Genomic DNA, 19,150 nt, shown 5'->3' with positions numbered 1-19,150 from the left:
TCACTTCCTCTCATATAAATATGGAAACTTGGAGTATCTAAACATGGCCATGGGATTTCCACCAGTATTTTAAATGGTCTTATTTGCTATACCTTGGCTGGATACTTATCACATTGGAAAGAGTGGTTGGATGACCCTGACACCAATACCATGATATGACAATAGGTTAATTTATTACCAAGAAAAACTCACATTCTTACGGAGAAATATGTTTGTTTAGAGCAGTTTGAAATTTAGATGGCTCAAGGATATGAATTTTACATGCATGCATGTGTACATTAGTGTGAAAGAGGGACATGGTGATGAACCAAAAATGCCTTCATTCTTGACTTTGATACCACTCTAAAGTAAGCACGCACTAATGTACTTTAAAGATTTCAATAAGCAAATATGTTTTTGACACGATCCAACTTCTTAGGTGGTTACGCCCTTTCTGAGCCTTAACTCTATTTTCACTGGAATGTGTTTATCTTTCTTTTTTGTGCATGGAATGTGTTTATCATATAAAATGATTTATGTTTATATTAGTTTCTGTCCCAATGACAAAGTGTATTCCAACTACGTTAGTAAACATAAGAGTCACTGACTTGATATAGATACAAAAAGGTCAAGAAACAGAACAAATTAACCATATAAGAAGAAAGATTTAGAAATTGTTAAACTCCACTAACCAAAAGCTCTCCAGCTTCTCAAATATAAAAAGAGGTATCAATACGATATGTGATTTATTAACACATGTTTTCCTTGACAAAACTTACCAGAATGTATAAATAAAAATGATTTGTACTTTGCTAGCTTAAAACCTTAATTACATCAGTACCAAATCATATCATGAACCAACAGTCCACACCAAAACCGAATAGTTTAGTAGCAAGAAAATAAGTTATATATTTACTTTAAAAAACTAATGAGTCACAAAAAATTGCTCTAAGAAAACGGTTGGATCAGTTCTCAAACCTAGGTCATTACTCATTATATCGCTGCACTAAGTTTTCTTCTTGCTTATACTAATATTATAAAATCATCATACATATTTAAAATGTATTCTGGATAATGATATTTTGGTATATTATTTAAGTTAGTAATATATGTACCTCTAACTTAAAAAAATAGAGAGTAAAATAAATAGTTGTATTCTAATAAAACTTGGGCGTAAGGAGATTTTGCTTTATTATATTATCTCTGTTTCGTAAAAAAATATAAGTGAAAATAATTTAAACAAAATTCTATTGGTTACTTAAAATAAGAAAAGAGAAATTAAATGTATAAATCACATTGGAAATATAGAATGATATTCTATTTGAAACAAAATAAAATCATAAAATGACATTCTGTGTGAAACAAAAGATTGTATGTTAGTAATTTATGTGACTGACGTGACCATATTTGATATTTTTGTTTCAGACTCATTTCATTCTGCTAGAGAACACGATGCAAAAAAGGCGAGATAGTAGATGTGGAGGATGCAAAGTACTAGCTGAATAAAGCAGGTTTGTTAGAAGATGAAATTGCAGTTTTGAAGAGGCAGCTCATGTCCCCAATGTCTACCACAGTTACATCAAAAGATGGTGCAAGAAAATTGGGGTTTGTGAGCCGGTGACATGGAATGTGGAAGGTACTGAATTTCCTGAAGTGTGATGGTGAATTTGTTGAAGAAGACAAAGTAGTGATTGCTCATAAAGAAGTCCATGAGGCTGTATTTGGAGGATGTGCCAGAAAGAGAGAAGAAGACGGTAAAGAAGCAAAAGAAGATGTTGAAAATGGTAGCCAAGGCTTTGGGTGCGCTAGAGAGGACAAAGAGACACAAACTAGCTCAGTGAGTAAATCATGTCGAAAAATTACTTGTGATATAGTTTGGAATTGTAATATGCAGAACATGATCATATTATTATCGTGAGAAATTATGTACTTGTGTTTTGTCTCAATTCCATCATGTTAGTTTATTGCGGTGTTCTATGTACTCTTTACATTACTTGGCCTTTAACCGGAATTACATCTTTGATCTAAATGTACAATCTTTAATTTAGGTATTTAAACAATCGCAAAGAAACTAACAAAAGAAAGACTTAGACTTTAACAAAGAGAAGTAGAATGAAAGAGATGAACCACACAAGATAAAAAGGAAAAATCAGTTAATGAGCTTTGGCCTTCTCTCTAAATACACCTACAAGATTAACCGTCTTTGTAAGACCAGTTTTACTTGCTCTGGAAATTGTTGATAGAGCTCCATCTTTCTTGGAAAAGGCAATTAAGATTTGTATAGGATTAAGGAAATTTGAAAAAATCATTAAAGAAGACAAACTAATACCACATTAAACAATAACGACCAACAAACGTTTTAAAACTTCTGTTCACAAAAGAATAAAGAAAGATTAAAAATCAACATAGTATATGGTGTTCACGAAAACAAATATTAAAGACTCGAAGTAAGAAAAAAACTAATCGTCTAAATCACTAATTTTTTAAATGGAAATTAAAATAATAAGACTATATCGAATTAGAAATCATTTTTATTTTTAATTTGTGATATTAGTACAAGATTGTTGAATGTTTTTACTGGACGTGAAAAAAATAATAAGATAATAATGTTTTTGGATCATAGTTTTGGACTGAAAATATATTCAAAATTCCCCTAATTAGTATATAAAATTCATTTTTAATAACAGCATTAACCTGATTGTAGTTTAAAAAATAGTAATTTTAAAACAAACTAATATATAATAATAAAATTTAAATAAATAGTGATATATTTAGAATAGTTTGATTATCATTTTACACTGAATTTTAATCCAGAATAATATTTTAACTATAGCTAGATTTTAAGATATTTTTGTTTATAACTAATACAATAATATAGTAATAATAATTCCTGACAAAAAATATAGTAATAATAATATTTTATAGAATTTTCAGTGTATTTAAGGCATACAACATTTTTAAAAGTTTTTTTAATTTAAAGCAATGAGTATTTAAATTAGCCTTACTTATTATATAATTGTAAAAAATTGATTATAATCGTCAGAAAATATATTATAAAAGATTAAATTGCATATAAATAAAAATATAAATATGATATAAATAATACATATAACAAAGAAATATGTGATGTGGAGATTAAAAATATATTTTCTTAATAACCTAAATATGTAATAAAATATATTTTGGAGAATTACTAAGGTTTAGCAAAAAAAATTATTCATTTCACATTTGTTTACCATCCTATACATATTTTAGATAGTGGAAAAATTGTAAGTTTTACTGATTCGAATTCAGTTTACTATTTATATTTTATAACATATACATAATATATTGTAATATAGATATTAAATACAACATTATTTGAATAAACCCAGACGTATCCCGGGTAAAATCTCTAGTTACATTAACAAAGGCTTGATGGCATAATGTGGTTGTTAGGAACGAAAAAACATATACAAGTTAAAATTAACAACTAACAACTCTATTAACACATGAAACATCAATTAAACTTAAAAAATAGTTTTGGGACTTTTGAAGAAAAAATAATTATAATCAAACTTTAAATGCAATTGTCAAAACATAAAATTCTCAATATTTGACTAATTATCAAAAATAGTTTATTTGGATATTCGTTTGGATTCGGGTTCAGTTCGGAGAAAACACAAAACCCAAAATACTGTAAAACAATCGAATATTATTTTGGCTTCTGTTCGGATTTACCTTTTATGGAGTGGATCGGTTCGGATTTTCGGGTTCTGCTTTTACTTGAAAGGGCGAGTACACCATTTCTTTTTGAGTTTCTAGTTAACACTCCCTTGCCTGATGAGGGAGGCTTGTCTGTGTATTCACCAAGAGATTCGCTTGGCTGACGATCTTTGTTTATCGGAGCAAATTTTTACTGGGTATGATATTTATGAGTGAAGTGCGAAGGGGTATAGGCTAATATCACAACTGAGCAGCGTGAAGCCGCTCTCATGAAAGATCTAGCAGACGCATGCCAGGAGAAAGAGCAGCTCGGCAATCCGCTTACGCTGGGGGTAGAGGCTCATGAGCAGGGCCGGCTTAGGGCATGGGGCAAGGGGGCGTGGGCCCCAGGGCCCAAACAGTTTTTAACAAAAATAGTATGAAAGAGGGGTCCAATTTTTTAAAAAATAACTAGGGACAGGGGCCCAAAATTTTTAAATTATTCATATATACATGTAAAAAAAAAATTTTGCCCAAGGGCCCACTATTATCTTGAGCCGGCCCTGCTCATGAGGAAGAGCTTTAGAAGCTGGTTGTGACGAAGGCGAAGGAGATCCAGAGGTCGGAAAAGAGAGCTCGTCAAGCGGTTGTTGAGAAGTACAAGATTTGTTTTGACAAGATCATGAGGACTCTGGTCGACTCCGAGGTTGTTCAGAAGAGCGCCTTGTTGATGTCCCTGATGGTTGCTCAGACTGGTCTGATTGACGAGCTATCAGCAAGGGGGATAGTTGGTTTCGAGGCAGATCAGGATATATGGTTTCAAGCTCATAAGGAATTCCAGGTGGACATCGATGCAATGGATATAGGAGTTCTGCCATACATATCGTTTACAGCCTGGTCAAGGGTCCCATATTAAGAACTAAATAGAATATATAAGTATTGAGAATAAAGTCTATTACGGAAGAAAATTGGATGCCCTTCTTCTCTCTCATGGTCTCTTTTTTTATAGGTGTTAGACGAGGGAGATCGTAATGGTGGAGTGATCTCCGGCGTATATCAGGTGCTTTGATAACTGTATTTATTGCTTTGACCGCCCTTATGTGTTGGTTTGAATATATCTAGCTCGGCCTAGATCTTCTCTTCAGCTCAACATGGTCTTTGAACCTTAACGGGCTTTTTATCGTTTTTCTGACCTTAATGCTACTGGACCGGATTCTCGGACCGGGTATGAAGTAGGATAAAACCCGCCTCCAACATAATGTCCTCTTTCACATTGTTCTTAACATGTCAAGAACATGAATAGGAGACAATCATTTTATTATAAGAGGTACAATTGTAGCAATCGTTATTTACACAAACGTAAAGATGTAAGTTACAACAAACCATCAACGAACTCTCTGCAGTTTATAGGAGAGCAAGTGCAGGCTGAAGATGTTAAACGCCAGGTGGGCTCAGCTCCAGTCGAACAACGCTCAAGCCCATTCGTCAAGCTTCAAGAAGGATAAGATCAAATCTGTAGCAAATCTTTTTTTTCTCTCTCAAAATCTCTCTCGTATCTGTGTCTCTCTCTCCAAATCTCTTTTGTCTTTCCAAGCTCTATAAAACAGAGCTTCACGTTGTCTGTAAAGTGTGTGCGTAAATAATAATAACACAAGTTCTTAACAATCACTTTTTCTTTATAACTCGCTCATGGTATCAGAGCTCCTAACACCTTAACAGGTATAATGGAGCCTAGCCTCGATCCTTATCCGCTTCCTAGCCAAGTTCATGTCGCAAGTGCAGTAACAATCAAGCTCACCGACCGAAATTACTTGCTGTGGAAACTGCAACTCGAATCTCTCCTCACCAGTCAAAAGCTTCTTGGGTTTGTGGATGGACGAGAAAAACAACCACCTGCAACCATCTCTGTTATTGCGGGAACTACATCCACGGAAGTACCCAATCCCCGCTACGAAGCTTGGCTCTGCTCAGATCATCTGGTTCGTTCTTGGCTGTTCGGCACACTCTCTGAAGAAGTACTTGGGTATGTTGTGGGTCTCTCTACGTCTCAAGAGATCTGGAGGACACTAGCAGAAAACTTCAATCGTAGCTCTCTTGCTCGTGTGTTTGAACTCCGTCGTAACTTACAACTGGTTTCAAAAAGGGGAAAGACATTTACAGAATATTGTCGTGAGTTCAGAACTATTTGTGACCAGCTCAGCTCTATTGGTCACCCTGTTGAAGAATCTATGAAAATCTTCAACTTTTTGAATGGTCTTGGCCGAGAATATGATCCTGTCTGTGCAGTAGTACAACACTCTTTGTCTCGTACACCGGCACCTACCTTTAATGATGTGGTCTCAGAGGTAGCTGGTTATGATAGTCGCCTGACTTCGTATGATGATTCATCTGCAGTTTCACCCCACATGGCCTTTCAAACTCAAAAGTCTGAAGCTGACCCTCCATCAAACTACACTACAACGAGCCATAACCACAGAGGAAGAGGATCTTACTCAAACAGATTTGGCTCAAACAGAGGTCGTGGTGGTTACTCCTCGCGTGGGAGAGGCTTTCACCAACAATCAGTTTCTACTGGACAAAACAATCACACGACTTCTGCTACTCAGAGGCCCATATGTCAAATATGTGGGAGAATGGGACATACAGCTCTTCGCTGTTGGAATCGCTTTGACACCAATTATCAAAACGACAACTTACCTCAGGCCTTAGCAGCTCTCCAAGTCTCTGAAACTTCAGGACAGGAATGGTATCCGGATTCAGGAGCCACTGCACATGTCACATCAACTACAGCTGGTCTGAATTCTTTAACCCCTTACAACGGGTCAGAAACAATAATGGCAGCAGATGGTAACTGTCTTCCTATCACACATGTTGGGTCCGCAAACCTCTCTGTTTCCTCAGGTAGTCTACCTTTGCATGACATTCTGGTTTGCCCATCTGTCCAAAAACCCTTATTATCTGTCTCTAAGTTATGTGAAGATTACCCATGTGGCGTGTTCTTTGATTCTCATAAGGTATACATCTTGGATCTGGAAACAAAGAAGGTTCTCACCAAGGGGCCAAGGCGTAATGGTCTCTATGTGCTGGAGAACCAGAACTACAAAGCATTCTACTCAACTAGACAACAAGCCACTGATCTTCTCATCTGGCATCATCGTCTAGGACATGCTAGTACTCAGGTTCTTCAGCACCTTCACAACAGCAAGGCTATTTCAATAAATAAGAGCAGAAGAAATTCCCTTTGTGAACCTTGCCAAATGGGAAAAAGCTTTAGTTTACCTTTTTCAGTTTCTGGTTCATTCACTTTAGAACCACTTGCTCGAATTCACTGCGATCTTTGGGGTCCAGCACCTGTTACTTCTGTACAAAGTTTCAAGTTTTATGTGGTTTTTGTGGATGACTATTCCAGATACAGCTGGTTCTATCCTTTAAAGTTTAAATCAGATTTCTTTGGTGTGTTTAAACAATTTCAGAGTTTAGTCGAGAATCAATTCAATAAGAAAATAAAAGTGTTCCAAAGTGATGGTGGAGGAGAATTCACGAGCAATCAGTTCAAAACTCACTTGGTCGAATGTGGCATTAAACAACAGATTTCTTGTCCACACACACCCCAACAAAATGGTGTGGCAGAACGTAAACATAGGCATCTCATAGAACTCAGCCTATCTATGCTCTTTCACAGTCAAGTCCCGCTTCAGTACTGGGTGGAGAGCTTCTTTACTGCAAATTATCTCAGCAACTTACTTCCAGCTGCAGCTCTGAACTTTAAAACTCCCTATCAAATGTTGCATCAACAAGAACCTGACTACACATCTCTAAGAGTATTTGGTTGTGCCTGTTACCCCTGCTTACGACCATATACTGCCCACAAGTTTGAGCCAAGGTCTCTGCAATGTGTCTTTCTGGGATATAATGCTGCCTACAAAGGTTATCGCTGCCTATATCCTCCAACAGGGCGTGTTTATATTAGTCGCCATGCTATTTTTAATGAAGATTGTCTGCCTTTCACTGAAAAATTCAAGCACTTGGTTCCTGAATACTCCACTCCTCTTCTTAAAGCGTGGCAGTCAGCCTCTTTCAGACCAAAAACAACTCAGACTGAGCCTTATGTCCCCACATTGACGTCTCTTTCTCCACCGGCTACGTCTTTTCAACAAACTTCATCAGATATACTTGTGGCAAATGGTGATCCTGGTGAAACTGATGACAATGATGCTACATCTGACCCACCTTTTGAGACTGATGTAGCTGCAGAACAAGAACATGAGGCTTCTATCAATGTGCATCCTATGACTACAAGATCAAAGGCTGGAACATTCAAGCCCAATACACGTTACCTTCTGCACACTAATCCTGCCTATCCAGCAGAACCCAAGACAATCAGTGAGGCTCTCAAAGATCCAAGATGGGCTGATTCAATGGAAACTGAAATAAAAGATCAACATGCTCTTCAAACTTGGCATCTTGTTCCTGCAACCCCAGACATGAATATTATAGGCTGCAAATGGGTTCACCGCTTAAAACTCAACGCTGACGGTACCATTGACAAGTTCAAGTCTCGTTTGGTGGCTAAGGGATTTCATCAAGAAGAAGGTACTGATTATCATGAAACTTTCAGTCCTGTGGTCAGATCAGCCACAATTAGAGCTGTACTTGGTGTTGCAACAGCAAAAAACTGGTCAGTCACTCAACTTGATGTTAAAAGTGCATTTCTTTATGGTGATCTACATGAAGACATATATATGATGCAACCCCCTGGTTTTGAAGATCCAAATCATCCTACCTATGTATGCAAACTCGATAAGGCGATCTATGGTCTTAAGCAGGCTCCACGAGCTTGGTTCGACAAGTTCAGTGTCTTCCTTCTAGAATATGGTTTTGCTTGCAGCTCGGCTGACCCATCACTCTTTGTTTATCATCGAAATGGGATAACGATGGTACTACTACTCTATGTCGATGATATTATTCTCACTGGCAGCAACCCTGATCAGTTTAAATTTCTCATTGAAGCTCTTAACACTAAGTTCTCGATGAAAGACCTTGGTACACTCCATTACTTCCTTGGGATTCAAGTGGAGCATCACTCTTCCGGGATATTTCTGCACCAAGGAAAGTATGCAGAAGATATTCTATACCAAGCAGGTATGTCGACCTGCAATCCTATGCCCACACCATTACCTCTTCAACTTGACAAGACGCCTAATGGTTCTGAGTCATTCTCCGACCCGACGTACTTTCGAAGTCTTGCTGGTAAACTACAGTACCTGACCATTACTCGACCAGATCTGCAATTCTCAGTCAATTTCGTGTGCCAGCGAATGCATTCTCCCACTATCTCGGACTTTGCTCTACTCAAGCGCATCCTACGTTATGTACGAGGCACAACATCTATGGGTCTTCACCTCAGCAACTCAAACAATCTTCTTATCACTGCGTTTAGTGACAGCGACTGGGCAGGATGCAAGGAGACTCGCCGCTCCACAACTGGTTTTTGCACTTTTCTTGGTCCCAATCTAGTGTCTTGGTGTGCGAAACGACAACCCACTGTCTCGCGGTCTTCAACCGAAGCAGAGTATCGTTCAATGGCTGAAACGGCTGCGGAACTAACTTGGATATCAGCTTTGCTTCGTGATCTTAAAGTTCCTCAGTTGGGTCCTGCTATTCTGCACTGTGACAATCTCTCAGCAGTTCAACTCAGTGTAAATCCTGGCTTTCATGCTAGGACCAAACACTTTGAACTAGACTGGCATTACATAAGAGAAAGAGTAGCTCTCGGTCTCATTGAAACCCGACATATATCTGCTGCTTTTCAAACTGCAGATATCTTTACCAAACCTCTTCCTAAAGCTGCATTTATTCATCACAGACACAAACTTGGAGTTGGTTATTCACCCACCTCAAGTTTGAAGGGGGGTGTAAGTTACAACAAACCATCAACGAACTCTCTGCAGTTTATAGGAGAGCAAGTGCAGGCTGAAGATGTTAAACGCCAGGTGGGCTCAGCTCCAGTCGAACAACGCTCAAGCCCATTCGTCAAGCTTCAAGAAGGATAAGATCAAATCTGTAGCAAATCTTTTTTTTCTCTCTCAAAATCTCTCTCGTATCTGTGTCTCTCTCTCCAAATCTCTTTTGTCTTTCCAAGCTCTATAAAACAGAGCTTCACGTTGTCTGTAAAGTGTGTGCGTAAATAATAATAACACAAGTTCTTAACAATCACTTTTTCTTTATAACTCGCTCAAAAGAAACGTTTACGGAAGGGAATGTGTGTCTAAGTCCGTCCATACATACAGACAGTTCACAAAGTCTCCAACTGTTCTTATGCAAAACACACAGCGGTTGTATTTCCTGCAGCCATCATTTTAACATTCAGGAATCTGCCGTCCCGGGCTGCGTTAGAACCGTTTTCTCGGCTGGACATGCGCGTAAGAGTTTGCAGACGTCATTTTTCACTATGAAATCGTTTGCATTTACGAGGATGAGAGGTCCATACTCGAACACCAACTTCTTGCACTGTAGTAACATATACACAACATTGGTAAAAATGAGAAGAACACCAACCAAAGAAACAGAAGGAAACACAACCAGGCAGGGTTGTTAAGTTGAGTTGTTATCTATTGAAACTTGATTAATTCTAACCTTCTTCTCATAGTTCTTGAATGATTTGCATCCCTTGAGAAGTAGCTCAACTATATCCAACTGGATAATCAAACCGAAAACAAAGTCAGTATATCAACTATGATGACACAGAATGCATAATTAATTAAACATCATCTTGTAGTTATTACTACTAAGTACTAACCTGTGTGTCGGGATCTTGGAGTTTGATGAGAATATCTGAAACAGTCTTGTGGCATACAGCGCAACTATCCTGACGGGCTTCTTCAACAAGAGCAGCCACTTTGTCACAAAGATTCATCCTCTTGCAGAAATCTTGAGGTTGAAACGACTCAAGTTGTATGAAGAAAAGAGGGACATAGTAGTCAACCAAAGTTACGCACTGCATCAAATAAAATAAAAAAATCATCATCATCCAATTCAACACACACAGAAGAAACAGAGGCAAAAGTTTATCAAACCTGCTGTGCAAAACCGCGCATATGGGAACACCGATCATGAAGATCCTCGATTATCTGTGCTTGTGTTTGGTTATTCTCAAGGTAGCTGATAGCAACGTTAACATATTCCTCGCACAGAGTGCAAACCTTTTCATTCTTTATAACTTTCTCTGCACAAAAGTCAAAAGAAAAAGGTTGAAAAATCTTGAAATATTAAGCCATCACGAGCTTTTTATTACTCTATCACAGAAGCCAATCTATTCCATTAAAACCGAACTCTGAAGCTTCTATAACATCAATAAGATAGCGATGGTGTTTTCACCCGAAATTTTGGTCTTAGTATTGGTACCTGAGTCTAGGGAAGAGTGAAGGAAAGATCTAGCGTCAGAAAGCAAGGTCAACCCCAGCAAGATAATAACCAACGTTCCAGCTTTTGGTCCCATTGATTCCTCCTGGTCAAGAAGATCAGAAGGTTAGAAAAGATTCAACCAAAACTCTTTACCTGAGATTATCTGCGCAGAACTAGAGTCAAAATGGTAAGAAAATTCAACCTGAGATAAAAAGACAAGAGTTTTTACTTTTTCCAGAAAAGTGAAGACAAATTAATGATTAGCAGACTCTGGCTTGGGAGAAGAAGAAGGTTTCAATCACAAGCAGATCCGTTGGAATAATTGGTTGTTTGCGTATGAATGTTGGTAGGTCAAATAATTGAGAGAGGTTTTCTCAAACCACAAGCAATTAATCATTCGTTCACGTTATCATCACCTTGTTGCTATTATTATATTCGAATACATATATGCCGACAAACTATTATTTATTTCTTTTAGGTTTTATCTACTAGGCGAGGTGTAAGACTGCATTTTTCTTGATTTTCCTTTTGATATAGTCAAAAAGCAATTTGCACTAAGAGCATCATTATTGGGTTTCTAAAATCTTTTTTTTTTCCTGATTAAAAAAAAAATTAAAAACGGAATCAATTGCGGTCACCATGTATCGTGGAGTCCACAAAATAGTGTAAGAAATAGACCGAAACCGTTCCTTATCTCGCTACTTATGAAACCTGTTTTTATCAAAAGCGCGGGATCCACTCTTTAAGAAACGCGTTATTATACCGCGCTAAAGATGCTCTAATGTCTTGTGACCAATGTTTTCATTTCCGACTGGGTTCAGCATCGAACTGATAAAACCAATAACTCTTATATAATTTGGTTTGGATTCGATGGAAATTAAAATTGATAAAAAAAAAACTAAAAGAATCATAAACCCGTCATTAACATGTGATTTTGATATTGACTGATCCGATAAAAATCTAAGAATGTATTAAAAACAAACTTTGATATACTGTTTTTAATAATACATAAAATTAAACTGTTTGATTATTTTTTAATAATAATTTATAATTTTTTTTACTAGGTTAAAGAAACGAAGAGAATAATCTTATAGAAAACCAAAATTTGTTGATTTGATTTAGTATTAGTTTGTTAAAAACCTAAATTTATATTTCCATTTATTATGGATTTAAAGTTAACTTTATAATAATCGTTATTTTTTATTTTAATATTTGGCCACAATTTTTATGGGGTTTTTGCCAAAACTAACCCACAACTTGATTTTAATCCCAAACCTATACCCAAACTTGAATCAAATGCAAAACTAACCTAAAAGCCTAGTGAAATTACAGCTCAGCCCCTTGTGACCAAACAAAAAAACAGAAGCCATTTTTACGAATATAGCCCCAGTAAATCGTCTGAGTCGTCTGAATTGTTGGAAGTCGTCTAGACGACTGAAGTTTCAGTCGTCTGGTACCAGCTTATTTTAAAAATAATTTATAAATCTTGTAAAAAATATTTTGATGCGTGAAAAATAAAAATCAAGTAATTATAAACAGTTTTAAGTGATATAAATTAAGATATGATAAAATTGATTTGTTTTGAAGATAGATGAGTGGAAGTAGTGTATCATTATATTCTTTGGTTTAGGAGTTTGGCAAACATATGTTGTAGTATTGTATGTATTGTTAGGGTTAGATCTTGGAAAACTAAAATGTTTTTTTCAAAAATTAGTTTTCACCAATATGTGTTTATTTCTGTGTATAGTAAACATTTTTCAAGTTTGATTTGATTTTATGAAGTGTTTAATTAGATAAATAAGTTTAGGGGTTATGTTTAGGGTGTGGACGACTTATATTTCGGTCGTCTGTTGAATAATTTACACGGACGACGTATATTTCAGTCGTCCACATCGTACCGAACCTTTAATTTTACCAATGTACGTTTTAACCTAACCGGATCATTTACCGGACATATAAAAGCTATTTTTTTTCACTGTTTCACAATTTTACGAAACCCTAGCGCCGTTTCTCTCCAACGGCGATTTCGAAGGCGATAAGACGAAAACCCTACCGTGGTCGTGTTCCGCCGTTATCTTCGCCGGTAATCTCTCCGATTACGACGAATCTCGTTTCTCCTTCATGCCGTAGAGTATTTTCGTAGTTTAAACTGACCGTCCGCTTCTTTTTTTCAGATCTGAAATCTCGTTTGCCAAACTCCGCCGCCGGTATGTTATTTCTCATGTACTAAGGCGTTTAGCCGCCGGAAAAACCCTAAATATTTTAGTATTGATTCTTCTTTTCCCTTCGATTTGCAGATCAGTAACGGCTTGGGGCCACATCTTCTCCGACCATATCTTCTCGGACAATATATTCTCCAACTGTAAGTCATTCGTCTTTTGTTTATAAGATTTTGAGATTGTTGTAGTCTTTTGCTGAAAGATTACCCAGACGACTTCCAGGAAGTGAGAAGACTACTCAGACGACTTCCAGGAAGTGAGAAGACTACTTGGACGACTTCCAGGAAGTCTTCTACTATGTCTTACTCTCTGGACGACTTACATATAAGTCGTCCAGAGAGTAAGACATAGTAGAAGACTTCCTGGAAGTCGTCCAAGTAGTCTTCTCACTTCCTGGAAGTCGTCTGAGTAGTCTTCTCACTTCCTGGAAGTCGTCTGGAAGTCTTCTATAGCATTTAGCATAGTGCGCAACCTATGTGTTTGAGATGGTTGTTTGTGATTATTTGCAGGCCTTTAAATGGATTTACCAGAATTCCCGCCGAGGATGTTTACATTAGGAGAAGAGCCTGATGCAATCAGGAGCATTTCGTATCATTCTGATGACACGAAGTTGTTTAAAGCTCTATGTGATTGTCTCACAGCTGACGAATATGAGGATCTGAAGGCGTCGAAGTTAGGAGTGTTCATCAAATTCAAGGAGCTTGACTTTGGTTGGACTTCAAGGCTGGTACATTTTATGCTCTCTTTCCAGCTAGACATCAAGAAGAAGTTTGAGCTCTGGAGTCTTGTCGTTTCACAACCTGTGAGGTTTTCACTGATAGAGTTTGAATACATGACTAAAGAGGTATTCAAACTCTATCAGTGAAAACCTCACAGGTTGTGAAACGACAAGACTCCAGAGCTCAAACTTCTTCTTGATTGTCTCACAGCTGACGAATATGAGGATCTGAAGGCGTCGAAGTTAGGAGTGTTCATCAAATTCAAGGAGCTTGACTTTGGTTGGACTTCAAGGCTGGTACATTTTATGCTCTCTTTCCAGCTAGACATCAAGAAGAAGTTTGAGCTCTGGAGTCTTGTCGTTTCACAACCTGTGAGGTTTTCACTGATAGAGTTTGAATACCTCACTGGGCTGAACTGCGATTACATCAAGGACCTGGAAAATCCAAGGTGTGAGGTTACGACGGAGATGGCTGCTTTCTGGGAGAAGATGGGTGTTGATATCGATACTGGGCCAAGTATTGATCAGATAACAGAAGCATTTTACAACTGCGACGAGTGGTCTCGGGATGATCGCATGCGGCTGGGATACCTTGCCATCTACGCAGGGTACATCGAAGGGAAAAAGTTCTCATCCGCTACATCAGCTAGTCTTGCAAGGCTAGTGATGGATTTAGAAAAATTTGAGAATTATCCATGGGGGAGAGTGGCGTTTAAGGTGCTGATGGATTCTCTGAAGGCAAAAGACTTGACGCAAACTGGTTACACTGTTGATGGGTTCATACAAGTGCTCCAAGTGTGGGCGTACTATGCTCTGCCAGAAATGGGTGCTAATTATGGGTCTCCCGTACCAAACAGACCGTCTCCACTGTTGCTGGCTTACAAGGGTGGCAAAAGACAACGCAAATTTTTTAAGGCTGCTATCAATAAACAGGTACTTAACTTCACTCCTAAGACTTCTCAGACGACTTAAAGTTAAGTCGTGTGGAAGTCATCCAACAAAAGACCACTCAGACGACTTACTTATAAGTCGTCTGAGTGGTCTTTTTGTTGGAAGACTTTCAGACGACTTAACTTTAAGTCGTCTGTGATCAAAATACTTCTCAGACGACTTAACTTTAAGTCGTCTGTGAACAAAATACTTCTCAGACGACTTAACTAAGTTTATATCTTTTATTTATTGCAGACTATCGTGAAGAACTTCGTTCAGAAGGATTTTGATGAAATGTTTCCAAAATGGGACGGAGACGTAGATGACCCTGCCGCGGATAACATAATTAAAGTCATGTTTAATGATCCTGGATGGGAGTGGACCATGGAATGCTGGCCAGTCACCGGTACTCGCAAGGTTGTGAAGATGGAAGTGATTCCAGTGAAGAATGAAGTGAGTCCCGTGAAGTCAGAGAGTGTTGTGAAGGAAGAAAGTAGCAGACCTCGGAAGAAAGCTCGTAAAGGGTCTTCTGTTTCTGCTGAGAAACCTGCGGCGGGTAGTGAAGGTCAGCAGATTGAAAAGACCTTGAAGGACATATCTGATGCCATTAATCTTGGCTTTGGGACGTGTCTTAAGGAGCTCAAGTTACTGGCGGATAGGATTGAAGCTGTGGAGAAGAAGGTGGGAATCACCAACAGAGGGGGTTCATCTGATGATCGTCAACTTACAACCACTTCAAATCCACCAAAACCTGTTGACGAACCCGGGGTTAGTACCAAAACCTCTCCCAAAATTGCAGAGAAGAGAGTCACTAGGCAATGTGTTAGGAAGAGTCAGGACTGATGTGATTTGTTTCTTGTGTGCTTTGATGAACATGTGTGCTTTGTTTCTAGTGTGCTTTGATGAACCACTGTATGCCTTGATTCTGAACATGTGTGCTTTGTTTCTAATGTGAATTTGATCTTTTGTTAATAGTTTTTAAACACACTGTGAACTCGAAATTGCAGAGTGAAAGTGTGAATGGGGCGAAAGCAGGACAGAAGGAAGCCAAAGAACCGAGTCTTACTACAGAACCGAGTTCCTCGAGAGAGCTCTGTCTTGTGAGTCCTGCAGACGACTTACCGAGTGAAGATCCTAGCCTTCTTATATTGGACAAACAAGTTTCGACCGCTTCAGATTTACTCGTTGAAGAAGCTAGAAGGCAGACAAAAAAGGAGACTGCTTTGGTGAATCTCCGTAAAAAAAGTGTGCGAGAAAGGAAGCTTGCTCCCACACAACAAACTCCTTTTAAGGGAAACAGCACTACCAAACAGATCATTCCAAACAAACAGGTTGGCGGAGGCTATGATCCTTTTGCACCCATTGACAAGATGAAGTCGAAGGAGCTCACTGCATGGGTGCAAAAAGATCCGTAAGTTGCTGTTAAAAATATGCTTACTTATATTTGATTAAAAAAAGCTTCCATTTGATTATTTACATTTTGTGTTTGCAGTTCTTATAAACTGCCTCTGAAAAAAAAACCACGTAGATGTCGAAGTCGATTCTATCAGGTCCTCCGAACCCCCTTAGAATGGCTAACCGACCATGTAAGTCTTCTGCTATTTTCTTACTCTTATATAAGTCGTCTGGTAGTTATCTGGTACTTTTCTGATTTGTATAAGTCGTCTGTGAGTCGTCTGTGAGTTGTCTGTCAGTCGTCTATGAGTCGTCTATAAGTCGTCTGGTAGTTATCTTACGTAAGTCGTCTGTAAGTCGTCTCTAAGTCGTCTCTAAGTCGTCTCTAAGTCGTCTGTGAGTCGTCTGGTAGTTATCTTACGTAAGTCGTCTGTAAGTCGTCTCTAAGTCGTCTCTAAGTCGTCTCTAAGTCGTCTGTGAGTCGTCTAGTAGTTATCTTACGTAAGTCGTCTGTAAGTCGTCTCTAAGTCGTCTCTAAGTCGTCTCTAAGTCATCTCTAAGTCGTCTGTGAGTCGTCTGGTAGTTATCTTACGTAAGTCGTCTGTATGTCGTCTCTAAGTCGTCTGTAAGTCGTCTGTAAGTTTTTTTTGACTTGTATTGTTTTATATGCAGCAAATGGATGCTTTTATTAATATACTGAGGCAACAGTACCAAAACCATCCAGAACATTTCAGGAGCGACAGAATGTGCTTTCTTGATCATGTCTTTTCTCGGCAGTGGAGGGCCTCCTACCCTGATTTTAAGAGCGACACTCCTGATGCCAACGGTTTAGGAAGAAGACTCCCTGGTGGGGCGTGGAATTATCATGCAGGCTTGATACCTTCTTTTTGCCAATCTAAGAAGGTTTGGGGGGTGGATGTGGATGATATCTATGCACCTGTGAACTTCAAGAACGAGCATTGGATTGCTATATGGATATCGATCCCTAAGAGGCACATCGTCGTCTGGGACAGCATTGTCTCTCATATTAGGCCTGCAGAACTCGATGAGGTAATGGAGCCTTTTGTCACAATGGTCCCTTATCTGCTTATTGAGTGCGCGCTCTCTGACGAACAAAAGGTTCAATACACATTGGAGCCATACACATATGCGAGACAAACCGTTGGAGTACCTCAGTGCCGAGCTGGTGATTGTGGGGTTTTCACTCTGAAGTACATCGAATGTCATGCTCTTGGGATAGAATTTCCCACCGCGTTTGACAAAAAACACGGGAAGACCATCAGGGAGAAGATGGCGCTGGATATATTTCGAGAGCTTCCTAAGTGCCATGAATGGGAAAACCAAGACAATGATGAGAACCTGGCAACGTATGATTAGATATTGGATGTGTTATTGCGATTGTATTTGAACTTGATGCTTTTGTGTACTGTTGTTAGGTAGATTAGGGGATGTTAACAGGGTCAGGATAGGATGATGTTTTTTGTAACCTATCCTCACACCAAACTAGAATTCCGTAGGAAATTAGTTTGGTAGTGCAGTAACCTTTCGGAATATGTAATGTTTAACTTGTATTTTTTAAATTGCACTGTTGGAATTAGTTTCGGAATATGTAATGCTTAACATAGAAGGTCTACAAAGAAAAGTTCATAAAACATATAAATTCATAACATAGAGTCTACAGAGAAGTTCATAAAACATAGAAAATCATTGGACGACTTACTTAAAGGTCTTCTGGACGACTACAGAGAAGTTCATAAAACATAGAAAATCATTGGACGACTTACTTAAAGGTCTTCTGGACGACTACAGAGAAGTTCATAAAACATAGAAAATCATTGGACGACTTACTTAAAGGTCTTCTGGACGACTACAGAGAAGTTCATAAAACATAGAAAATCATTGGACGACTTACTTAAGGGTCTTCTGGACGACTACAGAGAAGTTCATAAAACATAGAAAATCATTGGACGACTAACCAGAAGGTCTTCTGGACGACTTACCAGAAGAAAATTCTAATTAAGACGTTGGACGACTAACCAGAAGGTCTTCTGGACGACTTACCAGAAGAAAATTCTAGTTAAGACGTTGGACGACTTACTTAAAGGTCTTCTGGACGACTTACTTAAAGGTCTTCCACGTCAGTTCTTACATTGTGGACGCTTATGGCCAGTTTCTTTGCAGACTGAGCACCTATAAACCCTGTGTTGCTTCCGGGGTTTGCGTCCTCTCATCCTGGATAGCTCCAACCAAGATTGCCATCTTGATTTCTTCTGTCTCCCCGGACCACGCTTTACTTCCGGAGGAAAGCATGTGCGTGCCTCAACAAGTTGTCCAACACAAGGATATATATTCTCTGAGTATCCTGCAAACAAAGTATCCTTTGAGTAGACCGGCCACACAAGTGTGGAGATATGCACACCAGCTGCTGTTCCAGCTGCTATAGCATGAGAGCAAGGTATTTTCTCGACTTGATAGACACCACAATCACACTTTTGAAGTTCCAGATCAACATTACAGTCCCTATTGCCACCTTTCACAAAGAACTTCCATCCATCAATTTGTTGGACTCTCAGAGTATACGCGTTCTCCTCTCGGACAGCAAGCAAGTGTTCAACACCCCGACTATGTTGAGTTGTAAGACTCAAAGCATCTCCTCTCCTTTTCCAGTACCACCTTCCTAGCTTCTCCCTTATGAACTCCAGCAGGAACTGAATAGGAAATCCTCTTGCTCGCTTCAGTGCGGAGTTAATTGATTCAGCGATATTGCTCGTTTTTAAGTTGTACCTGTCTCCCTGACAATGAACCCTAGACCATAGGGTCA

General features: G+C 38.6%; 2 protein-coding genes across 3 annotated transcripts; one reads left to right on the top strand and one right to left on the bottom strand.

Annotated features, from left to right (window-relative positions):
- Nucleotides 1-9,869: 9,869 nt before the first annotated feature.
- Nucleotides 9,870-11,517, bottom strand: LOC106367673 (prosaposin-like). 2 transcript variants are annotated; one of them, XM_013807500.3, is made up of 6 exons: nucleotides 11,297-11,517; nucleotides 11,068-11,170; nucleotides 10,740-10,888; nucleotides 10,463-10,660; nucleotides 10,300-10,359; nucleotides 9,870-10,173 (listed from the first exon to the last, which is right to left on the bottom strand). In XM_013807500.3, exons 2-6 carry the CDS (start codon nucleotides 11,159-11,161, stop codon nucleotides 10,030-10,032), a joined length of 645 nt encoding a protein of 214 aa, XP_013662954.2. In that variant the 5' UTR covers nucleotides 11,162-11,170; nucleotides 11,297-11,517; the 3' UTR covers nucleotides 9,870-10,029. The 2 variants fall into 2 exon arrangements, with proteins under 2 accessions (XP_013662954.2, XP_013662953.2); XM_013807499.3 differs by having other exon boundaries at nucleotides 11,270-11,476.
- Nucleotides 11,518-13,803: 2,286 nt separating this feature from the next.
- Nucleotides 13,804-16,349, top strand: LOC125578181. The gene is made up of 5 exons (XM_048740521.1): nucleotides 13,804-14,130; nucleotides 14,179-14,667; nucleotides 14,722-14,937; nucleotides 15,190-15,702; nucleotides 15,942-16,349. The coding sequence occupies exons 1-5, from the start codon at nucleotides 13,804-13,806 to the stop codon at nucleotides 16,347-16,349; spliced, it is 1,953 nt and encodes a 650-aa protein (XP_048596478.1).
- Nucleotides 16,350-19,150: the final 2,801 nt, after the last annotated feature.

This window comes from Brassica napus, chromosome A9, assembly GCF_020379485.1.
Source record: "Brassica napus cultivar Da-Ae chromosome A9, Da-Ae, whole genome shotgun sequence".
NCBI classification, from domain to species: Eukaryota; Viridiplantae; Streptophyta; class Magnoliopsida; order Brassicales; family Brassicaceae; genus Brassica; species Brassica napus.
Note: the sequence above shows the minus strand (reverse complement) of the source record. Positions and strands in the feature narration are given on the sequence as shown.